This window comes from Leptopilina heterotoma, unplaced genomic scaffold, assembly GCF_015476425.1.
Source record: "Leptopilina heterotoma isolate Lh14 unplaced genomic scaffold, ASM1547642v1 Lhet_53, whole genome shotgun sequence".
Taxonomy (NCBI): Eukaryota; Metazoa; Arthropoda; class Insecta; order Hymenoptera; family Figitidae; genus Leptopilina; species Leptopilina heterotoma.
Window position 1 is genome coordinate 2,290,360 of NW_025111115.1, and position 15,684 is coordinate 2,306,043.

Here is a 15,684-nt window from a genome sequence, read left to right on the forward strand (position 1 = left end):
GGACTTTTAAAAAAAAAAAACGGACTTTTAATGACTTCAAGTCAAACCTAGTTCAAACCTAGTTCGAGCCCTGCTCTCTGTGTTAAAAAGTACAAGGGCTATCAACATTCTGTAAATGCACTAACGTTACTATAGATGTAATTATAAATTACACATAATTATTTTTAAATAAAATGTGTCCTTATAATCAACTGGAATTCTTCTAAAGTAAAAAAGACGTTCATGCGCACATGAAACGTTCATGCACGCATATTCCCATGAAATGTACATGCGCGAAGTATGGGGTGGGTTTCTATGGTCTGTAGAAAATTACAGACGCTCGACAACCGCGCTCACGTAGACTGCAAAGAGATTTCTCCTTTTTGTCTTTTAATCAAAATTTCGTTTGCAAAATTTCAAAAAAAAAAAATAATCATTTCACATCTTTTCAGAAAATAAAAATTCTCATTCTTGAAAATAATACAAAAAAAGAAATCTTTTCAATAAAAATTAAAATTGAAATCTCTTTGCCGAATGAAAACCACCTGTAGTTATATTGATAAAGATCCAGCTATTTAAAATTTAAAAAAGAAACCATATCCGTCCACTGTGTTCTTTCCATTTCCGGTTTCGGTTTAATTTTCAGTGTTAGATTCGCAACTAGAAGGAAAAAAATTAAAAAACAAAAAACAAAACAGAAAAATACTCCTACAGATTGTATTTAAATTTATTCTGTCAGGATTTCCACCAATATGAAGACGTCTTCATTTTCTATACGAGTGATGCGCCGGGTAAGTTTACAAATACAAGAATATTTCTTAATGTTCTCTTTAATTGACACGCAAAACAAAGAACGACTTTTGTGTCTACTACAAAAGTTTTGTATATACTTTTGGTTATATTTTTTGACTTTTTTATAAAATCGCATTTTTAGCGTAAAATACAAATTTATTGGTAAAAAATACTAAAAAGTACTGGTAACAACCATTCTCTTTATATAAACTCTTTATATAAACTGAAGATTTTATAAAAATCGTTTTTTTATATTAAAATTTCATGGAAGAGAATTCAGTAAATTAAATTTTAATTTGCTAAAATTTTTCAACTAAACTCAATTTTGTAACTTAAATTTCGTTACTTTAAATTTTTTATTTTTTAACTCTTTCCATATTGAAGAAACGATTTTTCTTTTATTTTAACATCATATATTCTTAGAGGAAAATTAGCATAAGATTTGTATATAAGTATCCATAGTTCGCAGCTTTGAATATTAACTACAAACTGAATTTTGTTTCGCGAATTGCTTTGGGGTTTAATTAAACTCGAAGGATATTCAAAGTTTTAAAGGAAAACTGTAATATTTTCCTTTTTTTAACTAACATTATTTATTATTTATAAATACTTTACTTTTTAATGTTTACTTTTATTTTCCAATTATTTTTCACTGTATCTAGTAAATTTAATACTTAATAAACAACTTAATAAACTACTCAAGAAACTACTCAATAAACTATTCAATAACTAATCGATAAGAAGTACTTAATATACTACTCAGTAAACTAATTAAAAACATAATAAACTTAGTAAACTACTCAATAAATTAATTAATAAACAATTTTATAAACTTCTTAATAAATTAATTAATAAACAACTTTATAAACAATTTTATAAACTTCTCAATAAATTAATTAATAAACAACTTTATAAACTTCTCAATAAATTAATTAATAAACAACTTTATAAACTACTCAATAAACTAATTAATAGACTACTTCATAAATTAATAAATTCAATAAACAAATAATAATAATACTTAATAAACAAGTTAATTAGCGACTCAATAAACTAATTAATAAAATCTACTTAATAATCATATTACATAAATACAATTACATTTCTCATAAAATATTTCAACATTTTTAATTTCTTATAATTGGAGAAACGGAATAGAAAAATTAAAAATTTTACACATGCATATACTGGAAAATGTATTAGTAAAAAAGAACCTTGGTTCTATTATGTAGTTCATTATTATGCGACCCAAGTCATGTGCAAGTGACACACCCTATGATATTCTTGCCAACAACCTGTTACCCATCGCAAAATATAGGTACTCTATATATTCAGATAAGATTGCAACAACATTTTTGATAAAACTCGTATACAAAGTTTTTTAATATTTGCCTAAAATAAAATTAAAACTTTCTTCTTTTCTTTATTTAAAAATTTAATGGTCCATCTCGAAAACTGTATTTGGTCCTTTAGATCTTTACAAAAAGATAACGTGGGTCAACTTCGAACGGCTATATATAAATTTATCTGCTTTAGCAAAAGTTTTAATTGTTTCAATTAATATATTTTTTTACTACAGAAAAATTTAAATTACACAAAGAAGAATTGAGGTTAACAATTTGCAAAAAAAACTTCTAAAAATATTTAAAAATTTTATGCTCAGGGTTGCCACAAAAAATTAATTTCGTTTTTCCCCCAACTTTTCCCTAATTTTTCTAATTAAAATTAAAATTTTCTATATCATTTCAATTCAAATATTATTTTCAAGAATTTTTAACTAAAAATTTTGGAGAATTTTCAAATCCATTTGTTTACAATTCAATTGTACGAAATTTCGATTATTCAGAAACACTTCAATTAAATATATATTATAAAATAAAAACTTCAAATAATTTAAAAAACAATTTAAGTAAAATTTTTCAAAAAAATGTATTTTATAGAATATTGTAAATTAAAAGTATTGAAAAATTCAAATTTGCAAAGATTTTAATTTGAAACATTTTCAAAATTCAATTGATTCTCAAAATCCATGCTATAATGCTCTCAATATTCAATTATTTTCTAAAATTTTAACTGGAAATAATTTTTAAATTAATGTTTATTAAAAAATTCTACGAGATTTCAATTATTTAAATACACAAATAAAGAATTTTGTCAACAAATTTTTAAATAATTGAAATTCTGCGATAAGTTTTATTATTTATGAAAATAACTGTATTATTGCAAAGAAATTTATAAAAATTTTTTTAAATAATTTAATTCTTATGGGAAATTTTATTAAAATAGTAGATATTGAAAATAATTGTATTGAGAAAAATTTTAGAACATAATTGAATTTTTGCAAAGAATTTTATTACTTTTGAAAAAAATTGAATTTCGGAGAAGAATTTTATTAATTTATAAAGATAATTGAAATTTTGATGAAATAATTGAATTCCTGTGATATTTTTATTATTTTTTAAAACAATTGAATTTCAGAGAAGAATTTTATTAATTTATAAAAATAATTGAAATTTTCATTAAATAATTGAATTCCTGTGATATTTTTATTACTTTTTAAAATAATTGAATTTCGGAGAAGAATTTTTTTAATTTATGAATAATTGAAATTTTTTATGAAATTTAAAAGACTTTTTGAATAGAATTGAATTTCTGCGAAGAATTTTAATACTTTTGAAAATAATTGAATTCCGGAGAAGAATTATATTAATTTATAAAAATAATTGAAATTTTTATGAAATTTAAAAAAATTTTTGAATAAAATTAAATTTTTGCAAAGAATTTTATTACTTTTGAAAATAATTGAATTTCGGAGAAGAATTTTATTAATTTATAAAGAAAATTGAAATTTTGATGAAATTAAAAAAAAAATTTTTGAACATAATTGAATTTTTGCGAAAAATTTTATTACATTTGAAAATAATTGAATTTATGCAAAATTTGTAACTTCTTCAAAATTCAATTTTTCATTATTTTTAACTAATTTAAAATTAATTAGGAAAATTTTTCATAAATCTAAGTTCCTTAAGATTTCTAATTAAATTAATTCCAAATTAAAATTTTCTAAAATTTCAAATTAAAACCTTTGAACTTCGTCTATTTATTAAAATCGTAAACGCAATTCTATTAAAGTTTAATTAATTTTGAAATATTGAAGTAAAATTATTCATTAAATAATTTATTTATTTTATGATAGTTCTTCAAGAATTAAGTTATTAAAAAGAAATTATTGTTAGAAATACAAAAATTTGAAGGTTTTGTATTCGAATTCGTGGTAATTTCATAGTTTATGTGTCAAACAAAAAAAATACAAAAATTAAGAATTTTCTCTTGAATTCTAAAAATTTAATTTTTTTCAGTACTTTTAATAAAAATTCCTGCCTTTTTCATGATTTTCCTAATTAATTCTATTTTCTCTGACTCTTTCCCTAAATTTTCTGTTTTTCCTGACCCTGATAGTTAATTTCTTTTAATAGTAATGCAAATTTATTGTAAAAAAAAAATTAATTTCAAGAAGTAATTACCAAATTTCGTTCTTTTAAGGGTTCAAAACTTTAATTCGAGAATTAACCGACAAAGTAATATTGAATCAATTTTTCTTCTCAATCCAAGAAGCAAATTTTAAATAATATTTGCATATTTAAAATATGAATATCTGTTTATCCAAGAATACAGAGCGAAAAAATTTTTTATGTACACTCACAATTTTCTATTAAAAGTTAGATACATTTTTGAAGTTTTATATACTTCGCAGAGACATAAAGAGCATTCCTTAATGCTACGAGCGTCTGACAATTCACTGACTTGTTCTACTTATTTACTTACTTTTCTCCATATAGAAATGAAAATACAAACTTTTCTTGCAAAACAAATACTCGAAACAATTACCATGAATTCATGAAAATTAAATTTAATATTTGTTTTGTCAAAAGTAAATCTACGATTGTAAAATACAACTAAATAATATTTCAAATTTTATTAAACTCTCTGTGTGTGTATGTGGAGAAAAAACTTGTCGGTCTCAACCCTATGGCTAACTCAAGGTTACTTCCAAGGTTATCTCACACATAAAATATAATTTATTACCAATTTCGGAAAACTATTTTTTTTCATATTTTTTCAAATGTGAAAAAAAACATTTAAAAAAATAATTTAAAAATAATTTAAATAGATTTCATATATTTCATATATATTTAAATTAAAATTTCAAGTAAAAAATTATCTTTTTTGCGAAAATATAGATTTAAAATATAGTTTTTCTACTCACAATATAAATTTTATAAATTTCGAAGAATAAAGAAAAAGAATGTTTTTATTATCTTTGGCACAATAAAGTTGAAAGAAAGGAATATAGAGAACTGAGATTCTTTTGTAATTTAAAAGGACATCCATTTTTATTAGAACAAATGGTATAAGTGTACTTGAAGAATTCGATGCTTTCAAAGAAGAGTTGTCATTGAAAACTCGATATTCGGCGTATATACATTCAGTAAGATATACAACAATACGAATGTCGAAAAGCATTGTGATAAATGAAGATTGATATCCTTTAACTGTAATTGAATTTTTAAAACAGAATTTTTAATTTTTTTCCCAATTTAAATTAATGTTATTTACTCATTCCCTGTATACAAAATTTTATTGTTTTTTTTAACATTCTCTATATAATTTTTAATTATTTTTCTCATTATAACAAAAAAAAAAAAAAAATTGGATATTATTTTCTGTTCTCAAATTTTCAAACATTCGAATGAACGACGAAATTTTTTATCTACTTCTTTTAATTTGTACTTCATTAATTATTATAATTAGTGCAGTTTGTTGAAAATCAATAGTTTTAGGAGAAAAAATATTTCCCCTGTTAGAAATTTAATAAATTTTTGTTTAAAAATGTTTTTCATATTTCCTTGTTCAATAATTTGAAAAAGAAAAATTTCTAAACAAAACATTTTAATGTTTTTCTAGTAAAAAATATTTTTTCTTTTAATTTAAAGTTTAAACATTTTTAAAAATTGCAAAACAATTGGAATTCTATATTTACTTAGTTAAGATTTAAATTTTTATACAGAAAATAACATTTTTAATAATATATGAATTAAAAGTAGTAAAAAAAAATAGTTATTGTAAAAATTTGTCGTTCGGTTAAAATTTTATTAGGTCAAAACGGTTAAAACTTTAGGGGAATCTATTTTTGTTGCAGAGAAAATTAATTCTTAAGTTCTAAATTCTAAAATTGATTATTTTAATCCTTTTTTGATGTAAAATTTAAGCTGCAACACTTTATGTAATACCTCAGAGTTGACTTTATGATATATAATTGAATAGACAATAAATTATTTGGAACTATACGTTAAGTGTAAAATATTATAAAATATGTTAAGTAATTCAGATTGTTGCGTCACCCTCTTTTTTGTTCGAATGAATATTTTATTCTATAAAGTCACAAAGTTTAAAAATAAAAAAAAAATACTGCAAATTTTATTCAACGTTTACGTAATATTCAATAAACCTAATGAACTCTTTTGTTGAGAGGAAGAAAGCAATTTCAATTCAAAATTACATAACACATTTCATTTGATTTAAGAACTTGAGAGAAGTGTGAAATATACTTATGAATAAGAAGTTCCAATAGTTTCCAACGTTCAAATGATAAGGGAATATTTTTAAAAATTATTTTTACATTTATGTATTAAATATGTAAAAAGTAAATATTAAATATTTTCAGAGTGGTCACAAGTTTCAGTTTATCAATTTCCTGATTTCCTGACAATTTATTGATATTAACATTATTTTCTTTGGCAAAATATTAAATATTAAATTATTAAAATTTTTGGAAAATGAGTAAAACTTATGAATTTTAATAATTTCTAAAAAAATGTCTTTTTAAATAACTTAAATCTTGAACAACTATCATAAAATAAATAAATTATTTAATGAATAATTTTAATTAAATATTTCAAAATTAATTCAATTTTAAAAGAGTGCGTTTACAATTTTCATAAATAAATCAACTTCAAACGGTTTTAATTTGAAATTTTATCAAATTTTAATATTGAATGAATTTAATTAAAAATTGTAATAATTCAAAATCTTCTAAAATTAGTTAAATTTATCAATATATATTTAATTACCTAATTATTAAAAACTATGAGTTTGTAAATAATATTTGTTATTGAGAAATAAAAATTATGCATAAAATGGGTATATTTCCTACTTCTTAATCAAAATTTTTTAACAATTAATTTTCTAGTATTTTCCATAAATAAAAAGGAGAATAATTTGCATAATAATTTACATCAGTCAAACGAAATTTGTCATAGAAAACAGCAACTAACAAAATTAATTTTTTATTTGTTAATCATAATTTGTTTTAAATTTTCTAATTTGTAATATTATTTTATTATAAATCGTGAAAAAAATCTTATTTTCGATTTGTCAAACAATATTTTTTAAAGAAAAAAACAAAAGCATACACATCTAACTTCAAACATGTATATCAAGTTAGCAGTGCAACTTCACAAAATTCAAAAATGAACAATACTATAATTTGCCGTTAATTAATCGCTAATTAATTGTGAAAGAAATAATTTTGTCGTTTAAATATTTTTTTTTATACAGGGTGCCCTGCTAACTTGATGTCAAGTTAGCAGGGCACCCCCTTGAAACTGTTAAATCAATATATTTCGCAGAATTTCTTGCGCAAGAATTTACCGTTTTTTATCCGTAACAAATCCCATTAATCCTTTTGAAAAATAATTAAAGTTGCGAGGGCAAACAAAAGTTTTCGGCTTTAGAAGTGTAGAATAACCACTTTAACCGCACTCATAGGGTTATTCCTGTGTTTTAAATTTACCGCTTGTCGAATTTAAATTAATTGTGTCCGGGAAAAAATCGTATGATTATTTTCAACTTAACATTAGATAATATCAAGTTAAGCCAACCTCCTATCTCAATTTTTTATATTTGTTTTCATTTTTATAAATTCCACACTTTCGCCACTAGTTGTGCAATGTACTATTGTACCAAATGATCAAAATATTAGTGTACGGAACCCGCTATTTCAGTGCAAGTGAAATTCGCACTTGCCCAGTTTTTTTTAAATGCCGTCTAACATAAAAATAAACAATTATGAAAAGATAAAAATTACTTCGGAGGCGAGGGAATATTAATTTAGTTAAAATTTCTAAAATTTTTGTAAGATCCTGGAAAAAAATTTCAAATATAGTGTTTTTCCTACCTTGGATCCTCTTGCAATTTTTTTTAATTACTTCATACATTAAAATTTACAATTATCAAAAGAAAAAATTGTTTCTAAGGCATGAAAATGATAATTTAATTGAATAAACAATTTAATTTAATACCGAGATTTTTTAAAAAATCATAACTATTATAAATGGTACAATATAAATTAAATTTATCAATCTTTTTCTGTGAAAGTCAGGTGGCAGATTGCACCCGTAGTAATTTCTTAAATCATTAATGCGCGCATAGAATTTTACTAGTAAATTGAATAAGTTAATAAAATATCTCTGAATATCTATAATATATTTAAAATATAAGTAAATAACGTAAATATTTTTTCCCATTGACTATAAACGTTGTAAAAATAATCTCAGGGCATTCTAGCGATATTTTTATTATATCCCTAGGATATCCTGTGAATATCCTCTAGATATACCAAGGACAGCCATAAGATATCCCTACACTGTAAAAAATTTATGGAGTTAACGGACTCGGGAGTTGGGAGTGAAATTTTTTGAGTTAAAAATCAACTCTAAAAGAGAGTTAATTTACTAACTTCTACTAACTCCCTTTATCACAAAATTTTATTCACAACCATTGTTTACATGATTCTTTATGTTTTTTTATTATTGTAGATTATGTAAATGCAATATTATAAATAAAAAACCAAACGGTCCGGTTTACCCCAGGGGGTGGGGCAAACCGGACCGTTTGCAAAATTTTTTAAAGTTAACACAGCAACTTAACAATAAAAGATAAGGTATATGTGTCTCTGGGAAAAAGTTGCGCAATTAAATGATCATTCAAACAAGCCATCGAAAAGTGAAATCAGTTGATTCGTTTGGTCACAAGAGTTAAAAAACCGTTAGGGGGTCCGGTTTGCCCCACTCTACCCTATTAATTATTTTTAAGAAATAATCTTCTAAAAATTGAAAATTAAAGATTTTTAAATTCAAAAGTTAATAAACTAAAATAAATAAAAAATAAGTATAAACCAACTATTTACTACTTTTTTTACGTTATGGTACTATATATTTATGTACTTTTTTTAGATTTCAGCAACTCGAAGCTACTATTTCTTTTTTTTTGAGAATTTGCACTACTTTAAATTCGCTAATACAAGAAATAAAAATATATTTTAATTTAAAATAAATCGAATTGAAAAAATCGAATTGAATTTTAAGAAACATTCAATTCAATTAAAATTTTAGATTAACAATTAAATATCAAAAGCAATATAGCGTGAATTTTTAAAAATAATTGAATTTTGAATAAATTTAATTGAACTTTGTAAATATTATTCTAAGTTTTTATATTTTAATATTTATTTCATTGAAGAATTTAGGAATATTTGAAATTTTGTAAAACTGAATATTGTAAACTATAATGGATTTAAAAATACCATCCTTCTAATTTTAGGTTAGGATTTTTGTCAAAATAATTGTGCGAATAAATTAACCGAGTTGAGTTGTACAATTCGAAACTCCGATTTTCGAATTGGCTAGTTTGATTCGAATTTACTTTCTCGGGATATCTTACATTTATACAGGACATCCTGAGGATATCCTAAAGATATCCTTTTGTTGTAAGGGTTGTTGCTTGTTATTTTAACACCAAATTCGTTATTAAAATAACCTTTCTATTTTCTTTGCATTGCAAGTCATTTAAATAACACCTTTTTAACTCTGCACCCAGAAAAAATTTGTTTAAAACAAAGAAAAATTGTTTTTTTAAAATCCCTTTTTAAATTGAAGATGAAATTTGTTTTAATAAAAAAAAATCTTCCTTGCTTTTGCAAAAAAGTTTTTAAATGTTTTTAATAGAGGTGTAGTGCAAAATTCGAATCGAAAGTAAATTCGAATCGAAATACGAATTCGAAGTTTCGAATTTCGAATTGGCCGATTCGAATCGAAAGAAAATTCCAATCGAAATACCAATTCGAAGTTTCGAATTTTGAATTGGCCGATTCGAATCGAAAGAAAATTCGAATCGAAATACGAATTCGAAGTTTCGAATTGGCCGATTCGAATCGAAAGTAAATTGGAATCGAACTAGCCAATTCGAAAATCGGAGTTTCGAATTGTACAACTCAACTCGGTTAATTTATTCGCACAATTATTTTGACAGAAATCCTAACCTAAAATTAGTAGGCTGATATTCATAATACAGCTATCTATAGTACTTTGAAACTTTTTCTTAAAAATTGTCTATATATTTTTTATTAATTCTATAATTTTAATATATAAACAACATACAAATACCAATAATTTTTAATATTTCTTATTAATAATTAATAATTATTTTTAAGTAATAACAAATATTTTTCTGAACATTGAAAATTAAAAATTTGAAAATTATAAAGTTAATAAAGAAAAATAAATGTATATTTATTATAGAGGAAGAATTCATTTTATTTTTAATTTTCAAAAATAAGCAATTATAAAATTAAATTTTTAGAAATTTCCATGGTTATAAAGTTACGTTATTATTATAAATTTAATTTTAAATATACAATAATATTTCAGCATATTTTTATTTATTTAACTTCTTTATATTATCATAAAAAAATACTTAGATGTGTTCTTTATTTTATAGTAATGTAAATTATTTGTTTTCTTAAATTAAATAAATTAAATAAAATTTTTTTAAATTAATAACAAAATTATAAGTTGTATTTAAATCAAGTAAATAATTATAATTTTTACAAATAAATTTTAATTGTAATAAATTAACTTTTTTGATTCAAAATTTTCTAAATTTTAAGAAAAATGTTTTCCTAAAAATATAATTTTTTAAATCTAATTAATTATAAAATGACTTTGTATTCTTTCTTTATTGTTTATATTTTTTTATAGTATATAATTGCTCTTCATGTATACCCCATTCGGGTTTTTACATATCTGACAACCCCCCTATTATTCTCCAAATTTCCCCAGATTTCCCCAAATACCCCCTATTTGCGGTCCGCAGCCGACTTTTATTAGAAGTACTCGTATTCACATGGCCCTCTCTGGCCATAGTTAAGGGAAACTACGGAAAACCTTTAACTGAGTACAGCCGATTTATCGACGCCGAGTCTTGGATGTATAAATTCGAAGTCTCGAATATTACACAACCAAGTCCTCGACGTTCAAATCGCCCGCTCAGATTATCTCACGTGCCGGAAAAATCCCAGGCTAATGGGCGCGAACCAAGTACCCTTGGTCCATCTCGCCGAGCGAGGCATTTATCCGACTGAGCTAATCTGTCGGTGATTAAATTCTTAATTTTAGAATATCAATTTTTCTTTGTGGGCAGTATATATCTATTATCCATATTTCTATACGCTTGAAGTTCCTTTTGTTCAAGTGTTCAATTTCGAATTGGCCGATTCGAATCGAAAGAAAATTCGAATCGAACTACCAATTCGAAAGTAAATTCGAATCAAACTAGCCAATTCGAAAATCGGAGTTTCGAATTGTACAACTCAACTCGGTTAATTTATTCGCACAATTATTTTGACAAAAATCCTAACCTAAAATTAGAAGGATGGTATTTTTAAATCCATTATAGTTTACAATATTTAGTTTTACAAAATTTCAAATATTCCTAAATTCTTCAATGAAATAAATATTAAAATATAAAAACTTAGAATAATATTTACAAAGTTCAATTAAATTTATTCAAAATTCAATTATTTTTAAAAATTCACGCTATATTGCTTTTGATATTTAATTGTTAATCTAAAATTTTAATTGAATTGAATGTTTCTTAAAATTCAATTCCCATAAAGAATCGTTATCAACAAATTGTAATAAAATTTTTGAGAATAGTGACATTTTTCGAGAAATACGATTAAAATTTTATAAAAAATAATTGAAATTCTGCAATGAGTTTTATTATTTATGAAAATAATTGAATTCCTAAAAGAATTTTATTTTTTATAAAAATAATTGATTCCCTGTAAAAATGTTATTTATACGAGAATATTTTATTTTCTGCAAAGGATTTTATTATTTTAAGTAACAACACAAATATTGAATTTCTGTAAAGTATTTTATCATTCATGAAAATAATTGAATTTTTAAAAAAAATTTTATTCAAATTTATAACAATAATTAAATGCCTTGCAAAAATTTTGTTAATGAGTTGAATAATAATTGAATTACTGCGAAGCCTTTTATTAAAATTCGGACAATAATTAAATTCTTTTCAAAATTTCAATTAAAATAGTATTAGAAAAGAAATAGTAATAGTAAAGAATTTTATTAAAATTTAAAAAAAATTGAATTCCTAAGAAGAATTTTATTAAAATGTTTAAAATGGAGAAATTTTATTATTTATGAAAATAATTAAATTTTGGATAAATTTTATCAATTTTTTCTGAATAATTGAATTTCTTTGCGAAATTTTATTAAAATATATTTTTATTTCTTGTATTAGCGAATTTAAAGTAGTGCAAATTCTCAAAAAAAAAAAGAAATAGTAGCTTCGAGTTGCTGAAATCTAAAAAAAAGTACTTAAATATATAGTACCATAACGTAAAAAAAGTAGTAAATAGTTGGTTTATACTTATTTTTTATTTATTTTAGTTTATTAACTTTTGAATTTAAAAATCTTTAATTTTCAATTTTTAGAAGATTATTTCTTAAAAATAATTAATAGGGTAGAGTGGGGCAAACCGGACCCCCTAACGGTTTTTTGACTCTTGTGACCAAACGAATCAACTGATTTCACTTTTCGATGGCTTGTTTGAATGATCATTTAATTGCGCAACTTTTTCCCAGAGACACATATACCTTATCTTTTATTGTTAAGTTGCTGTGTTAACTTTAAAAAATTTTGCAAACGGTCCGGTTTGCCCCACCCCCTGGGGTAAACCGGACCGTTTGGTTTTTTATTTATAATATTGCATTTACATAATCTACAATAATAAAAAAACATAAAGAATCATGTAAACAATGGTTGTGAATAAAATTTTGTGATAAAGGGAGTTAGTAGAAGTTAGTAAATTAACTCTCTTCTAGAGTTGATTTTTAACTCAAAAAATTTCACTCCCAACTCCCGAGTCCGTTAACTCCATAAATTTTTTACAGTGTAGGGATATCTTATAGCTGTCCTTGGTATATCTAGAGGATATTCACAGGATATCCTAGGGATATAATAAAAATATCGCTAGAATGCCCTGAGATTATTTTTACAACGTTTATAGTCAATGGGAAAAAATATTTACGTTATTTACTTATATTTTAAATATATTATAGATATTCAGAGATATTTTATTAACTTATTCAATTTACTAGTAAAATTCTATGCGCGCATTAATGATTTAAGAAATTACTACGGGTGCAATCTGCCACCTGACTTTCACAGAAAAAGATTGATAAATTTAATTTATATTGTACCATTTATAATAGTTATGATTTTTTAAAAAATCTCGGTATTAAATTAAATTGTTTATTCAATTAAATTATCATTTTCATGCCTTAGAAACAATTTTTTCTTTTGATAATTGTAAATTTTAATGTATGAAGTAATTAAAAAAAATTGCAAGAGGATCCAAGGTAGGAAAAACACTATATTTGAAATTTTTTTCCAGGATCTTACAAAAATTTTAGAAATTTTAACTAAATTAATATTCCCTCGCCTCCGAAGTAATTTTTATCTTTTCATAATTGTTTATTTTTATGTTAGACGGCATTTAAAAAAAACTGGGCAAGTGCGAATTTCACTTGCACTGAAATAGCGGGTTCCGTACACTAATATTTTGATCATTTGGTACAATAGTACATTGCACAACTAGTGGCGAAAGTGTGGAATTTATAAAAATGAAAACAAATATAAAAAATTGAGATAGGAGGTTGGCTTAACTTGATATTATCTAATGTTAAGTTGAAAATAATCATACGATTTTTTCCCGGACACAATTAATTTAAATTCGACAAGCGGTAAATTTAAAACACAGGAATAACCCTATGAGTGCGGTTAAAGTGGTTATTCTACACTTCTAAAGCCGAAAACTTTTGTTTGCCCTCGCAACTTTAATTATTTTTCAAAAGGATTAATGGGATTTGTTACGGATAAAAAACGGTAAATTCTTGCGCAAGAAATTCTGCGAAATATATTGATTTAACAGTTTCAAGGGGGTGCCCTGCTAACTTGACATCAAGTTAGCAGGGCACCCTGTATAAAAAAAAATATTTAAACGACAAAATTATTTCTTTCACAATTAATTAGCGATTAATTAACGGCAAATTATAGTATTGTTCATTTTTGAATTTTGTGAAGTTGCACTGCTAACTTGATATACATCTGCGGAGAGGGGACAGAATGAATGAAAGAATGCGGAGATTAATATAGTTAATAATTTAATTTACTTTATTTCTTCAAATGCAAAAATAAATAAAAAATGTAGTAAAAGAATCAAATAACATAAAATTATTATTTCTCTAAAAGGACGAAATGGAATATTGGAAAAGTTAAGCAATCGAATTTTTCCATTTAAAATCTCCAGTTTGCATACGAGAGAATCTTTATTTGCTCAGCACTATAGAGTCTTGAAGGTCTCCATGAACTTTAACACCTGCTATCATGTTGTTTACTTATTATTCCAAAGATGAAAAGCGCACCTATATACAGATGATTAAATATTTAAAAAATTATTGCTAAATTTAACAAAAGTTTTAAGTTAGTGAAGATAAATTATACAAGTTTGTATATTATCGCGCAGAAATATATATGCAAAAGCACAGCTTAATGCGGAACCTACAAACTAAATCTTCGTTCTTGACCCACATATCACTATTTTTGAAACATAATTTTAGAAAAAATCCCATGATGGTAGTTAATTTGTATTCTTATTTTACTTTCTTCGTTTTTTCACTTGAAAAAGTCACAAATTATTTCTTTTTCTCCACTCTTCTTTTATTAATTTAGGACAAAGGGCAAACATTGAGGGGACTCGCTACGTGCCTGTCATTAATTTTTTTTTATTATTTTATATTTATTTTTGTATTTTTGTTTATTTTCGTATATGTACAAGTATTTATAAACAAGAAAAAGTCTATTTAATATCTCATCTATTTATAACTCCTGCTCCCTTATTTCAAACTTGTATATTTTTTTCCCCAAGAATAAGAGATACGAGAAAAAATACGTAAGGACTAAATATTGCAAAAGTAAAATAAAGGGTCTAATTTTTATGATTCATATCAAGGTTCATGTTGCAAGACTATTTTAATACAAAAAAGAAAAAAAACCTCGGTCCCCATAAAAATAATCTTTTCGTATATCTATGTTTTTTCGTACCTACACATTTCAGTGCAAAATGGAGATAAAATCAAGTTCTACTGATAAAAATAAGAATATAAAAGAAATACAACTGTTCCAGAGAATTAACAGTTTTAAAAAATAAGTAAAAAAAGGACACAATCCGTTTTTTGAAGGAAAATAAATAAAAAAAAAGAAAAAATAAATAAAATATTTCGCAGTTTGTAAAATAAAAATTGAAATTAAATTAAATATCATTTTTGAGAGAAAGAGACTACTGCGATTGCAATATTTTCCTTTTTATTGGCTTTTTTTAACCGTTTTCAACAGATTTTCCTTCCTTTTTTTATGACGAAACCGAAAAATCCTATTTTAACGCTAACATCGGGATTAAATTACTTTGGGAAACACCCAATCTCTACT

The 15,684-nt window shown here is 23.9% G+C and overlaps 1 protein-coding gene across 1 annotated transcript in view; it reads left to right on the forward strand.

Annotated features, from left to right (window-relative positions):
• Positions 1–315: 315 nt before the first annotated feature.
• The window catches only part of LOC122508202 (neo-calmodulin-like), a 154,715-nt gene continuing 139,346 nt past the window's right edge, over positions 316–15,684 (forward strand). Inside the window, exon 1 of the mRNA XM_043621399.1 lies at positions 316–770. Within this exon, the coding sequence (XP_043477334.1) occupies positions 732–770 (39 nt within the window). The 5' untranslated portion in view covers positions 316–731. The remainder of the gene's footprint in view (positions 771–15,684) is intronic.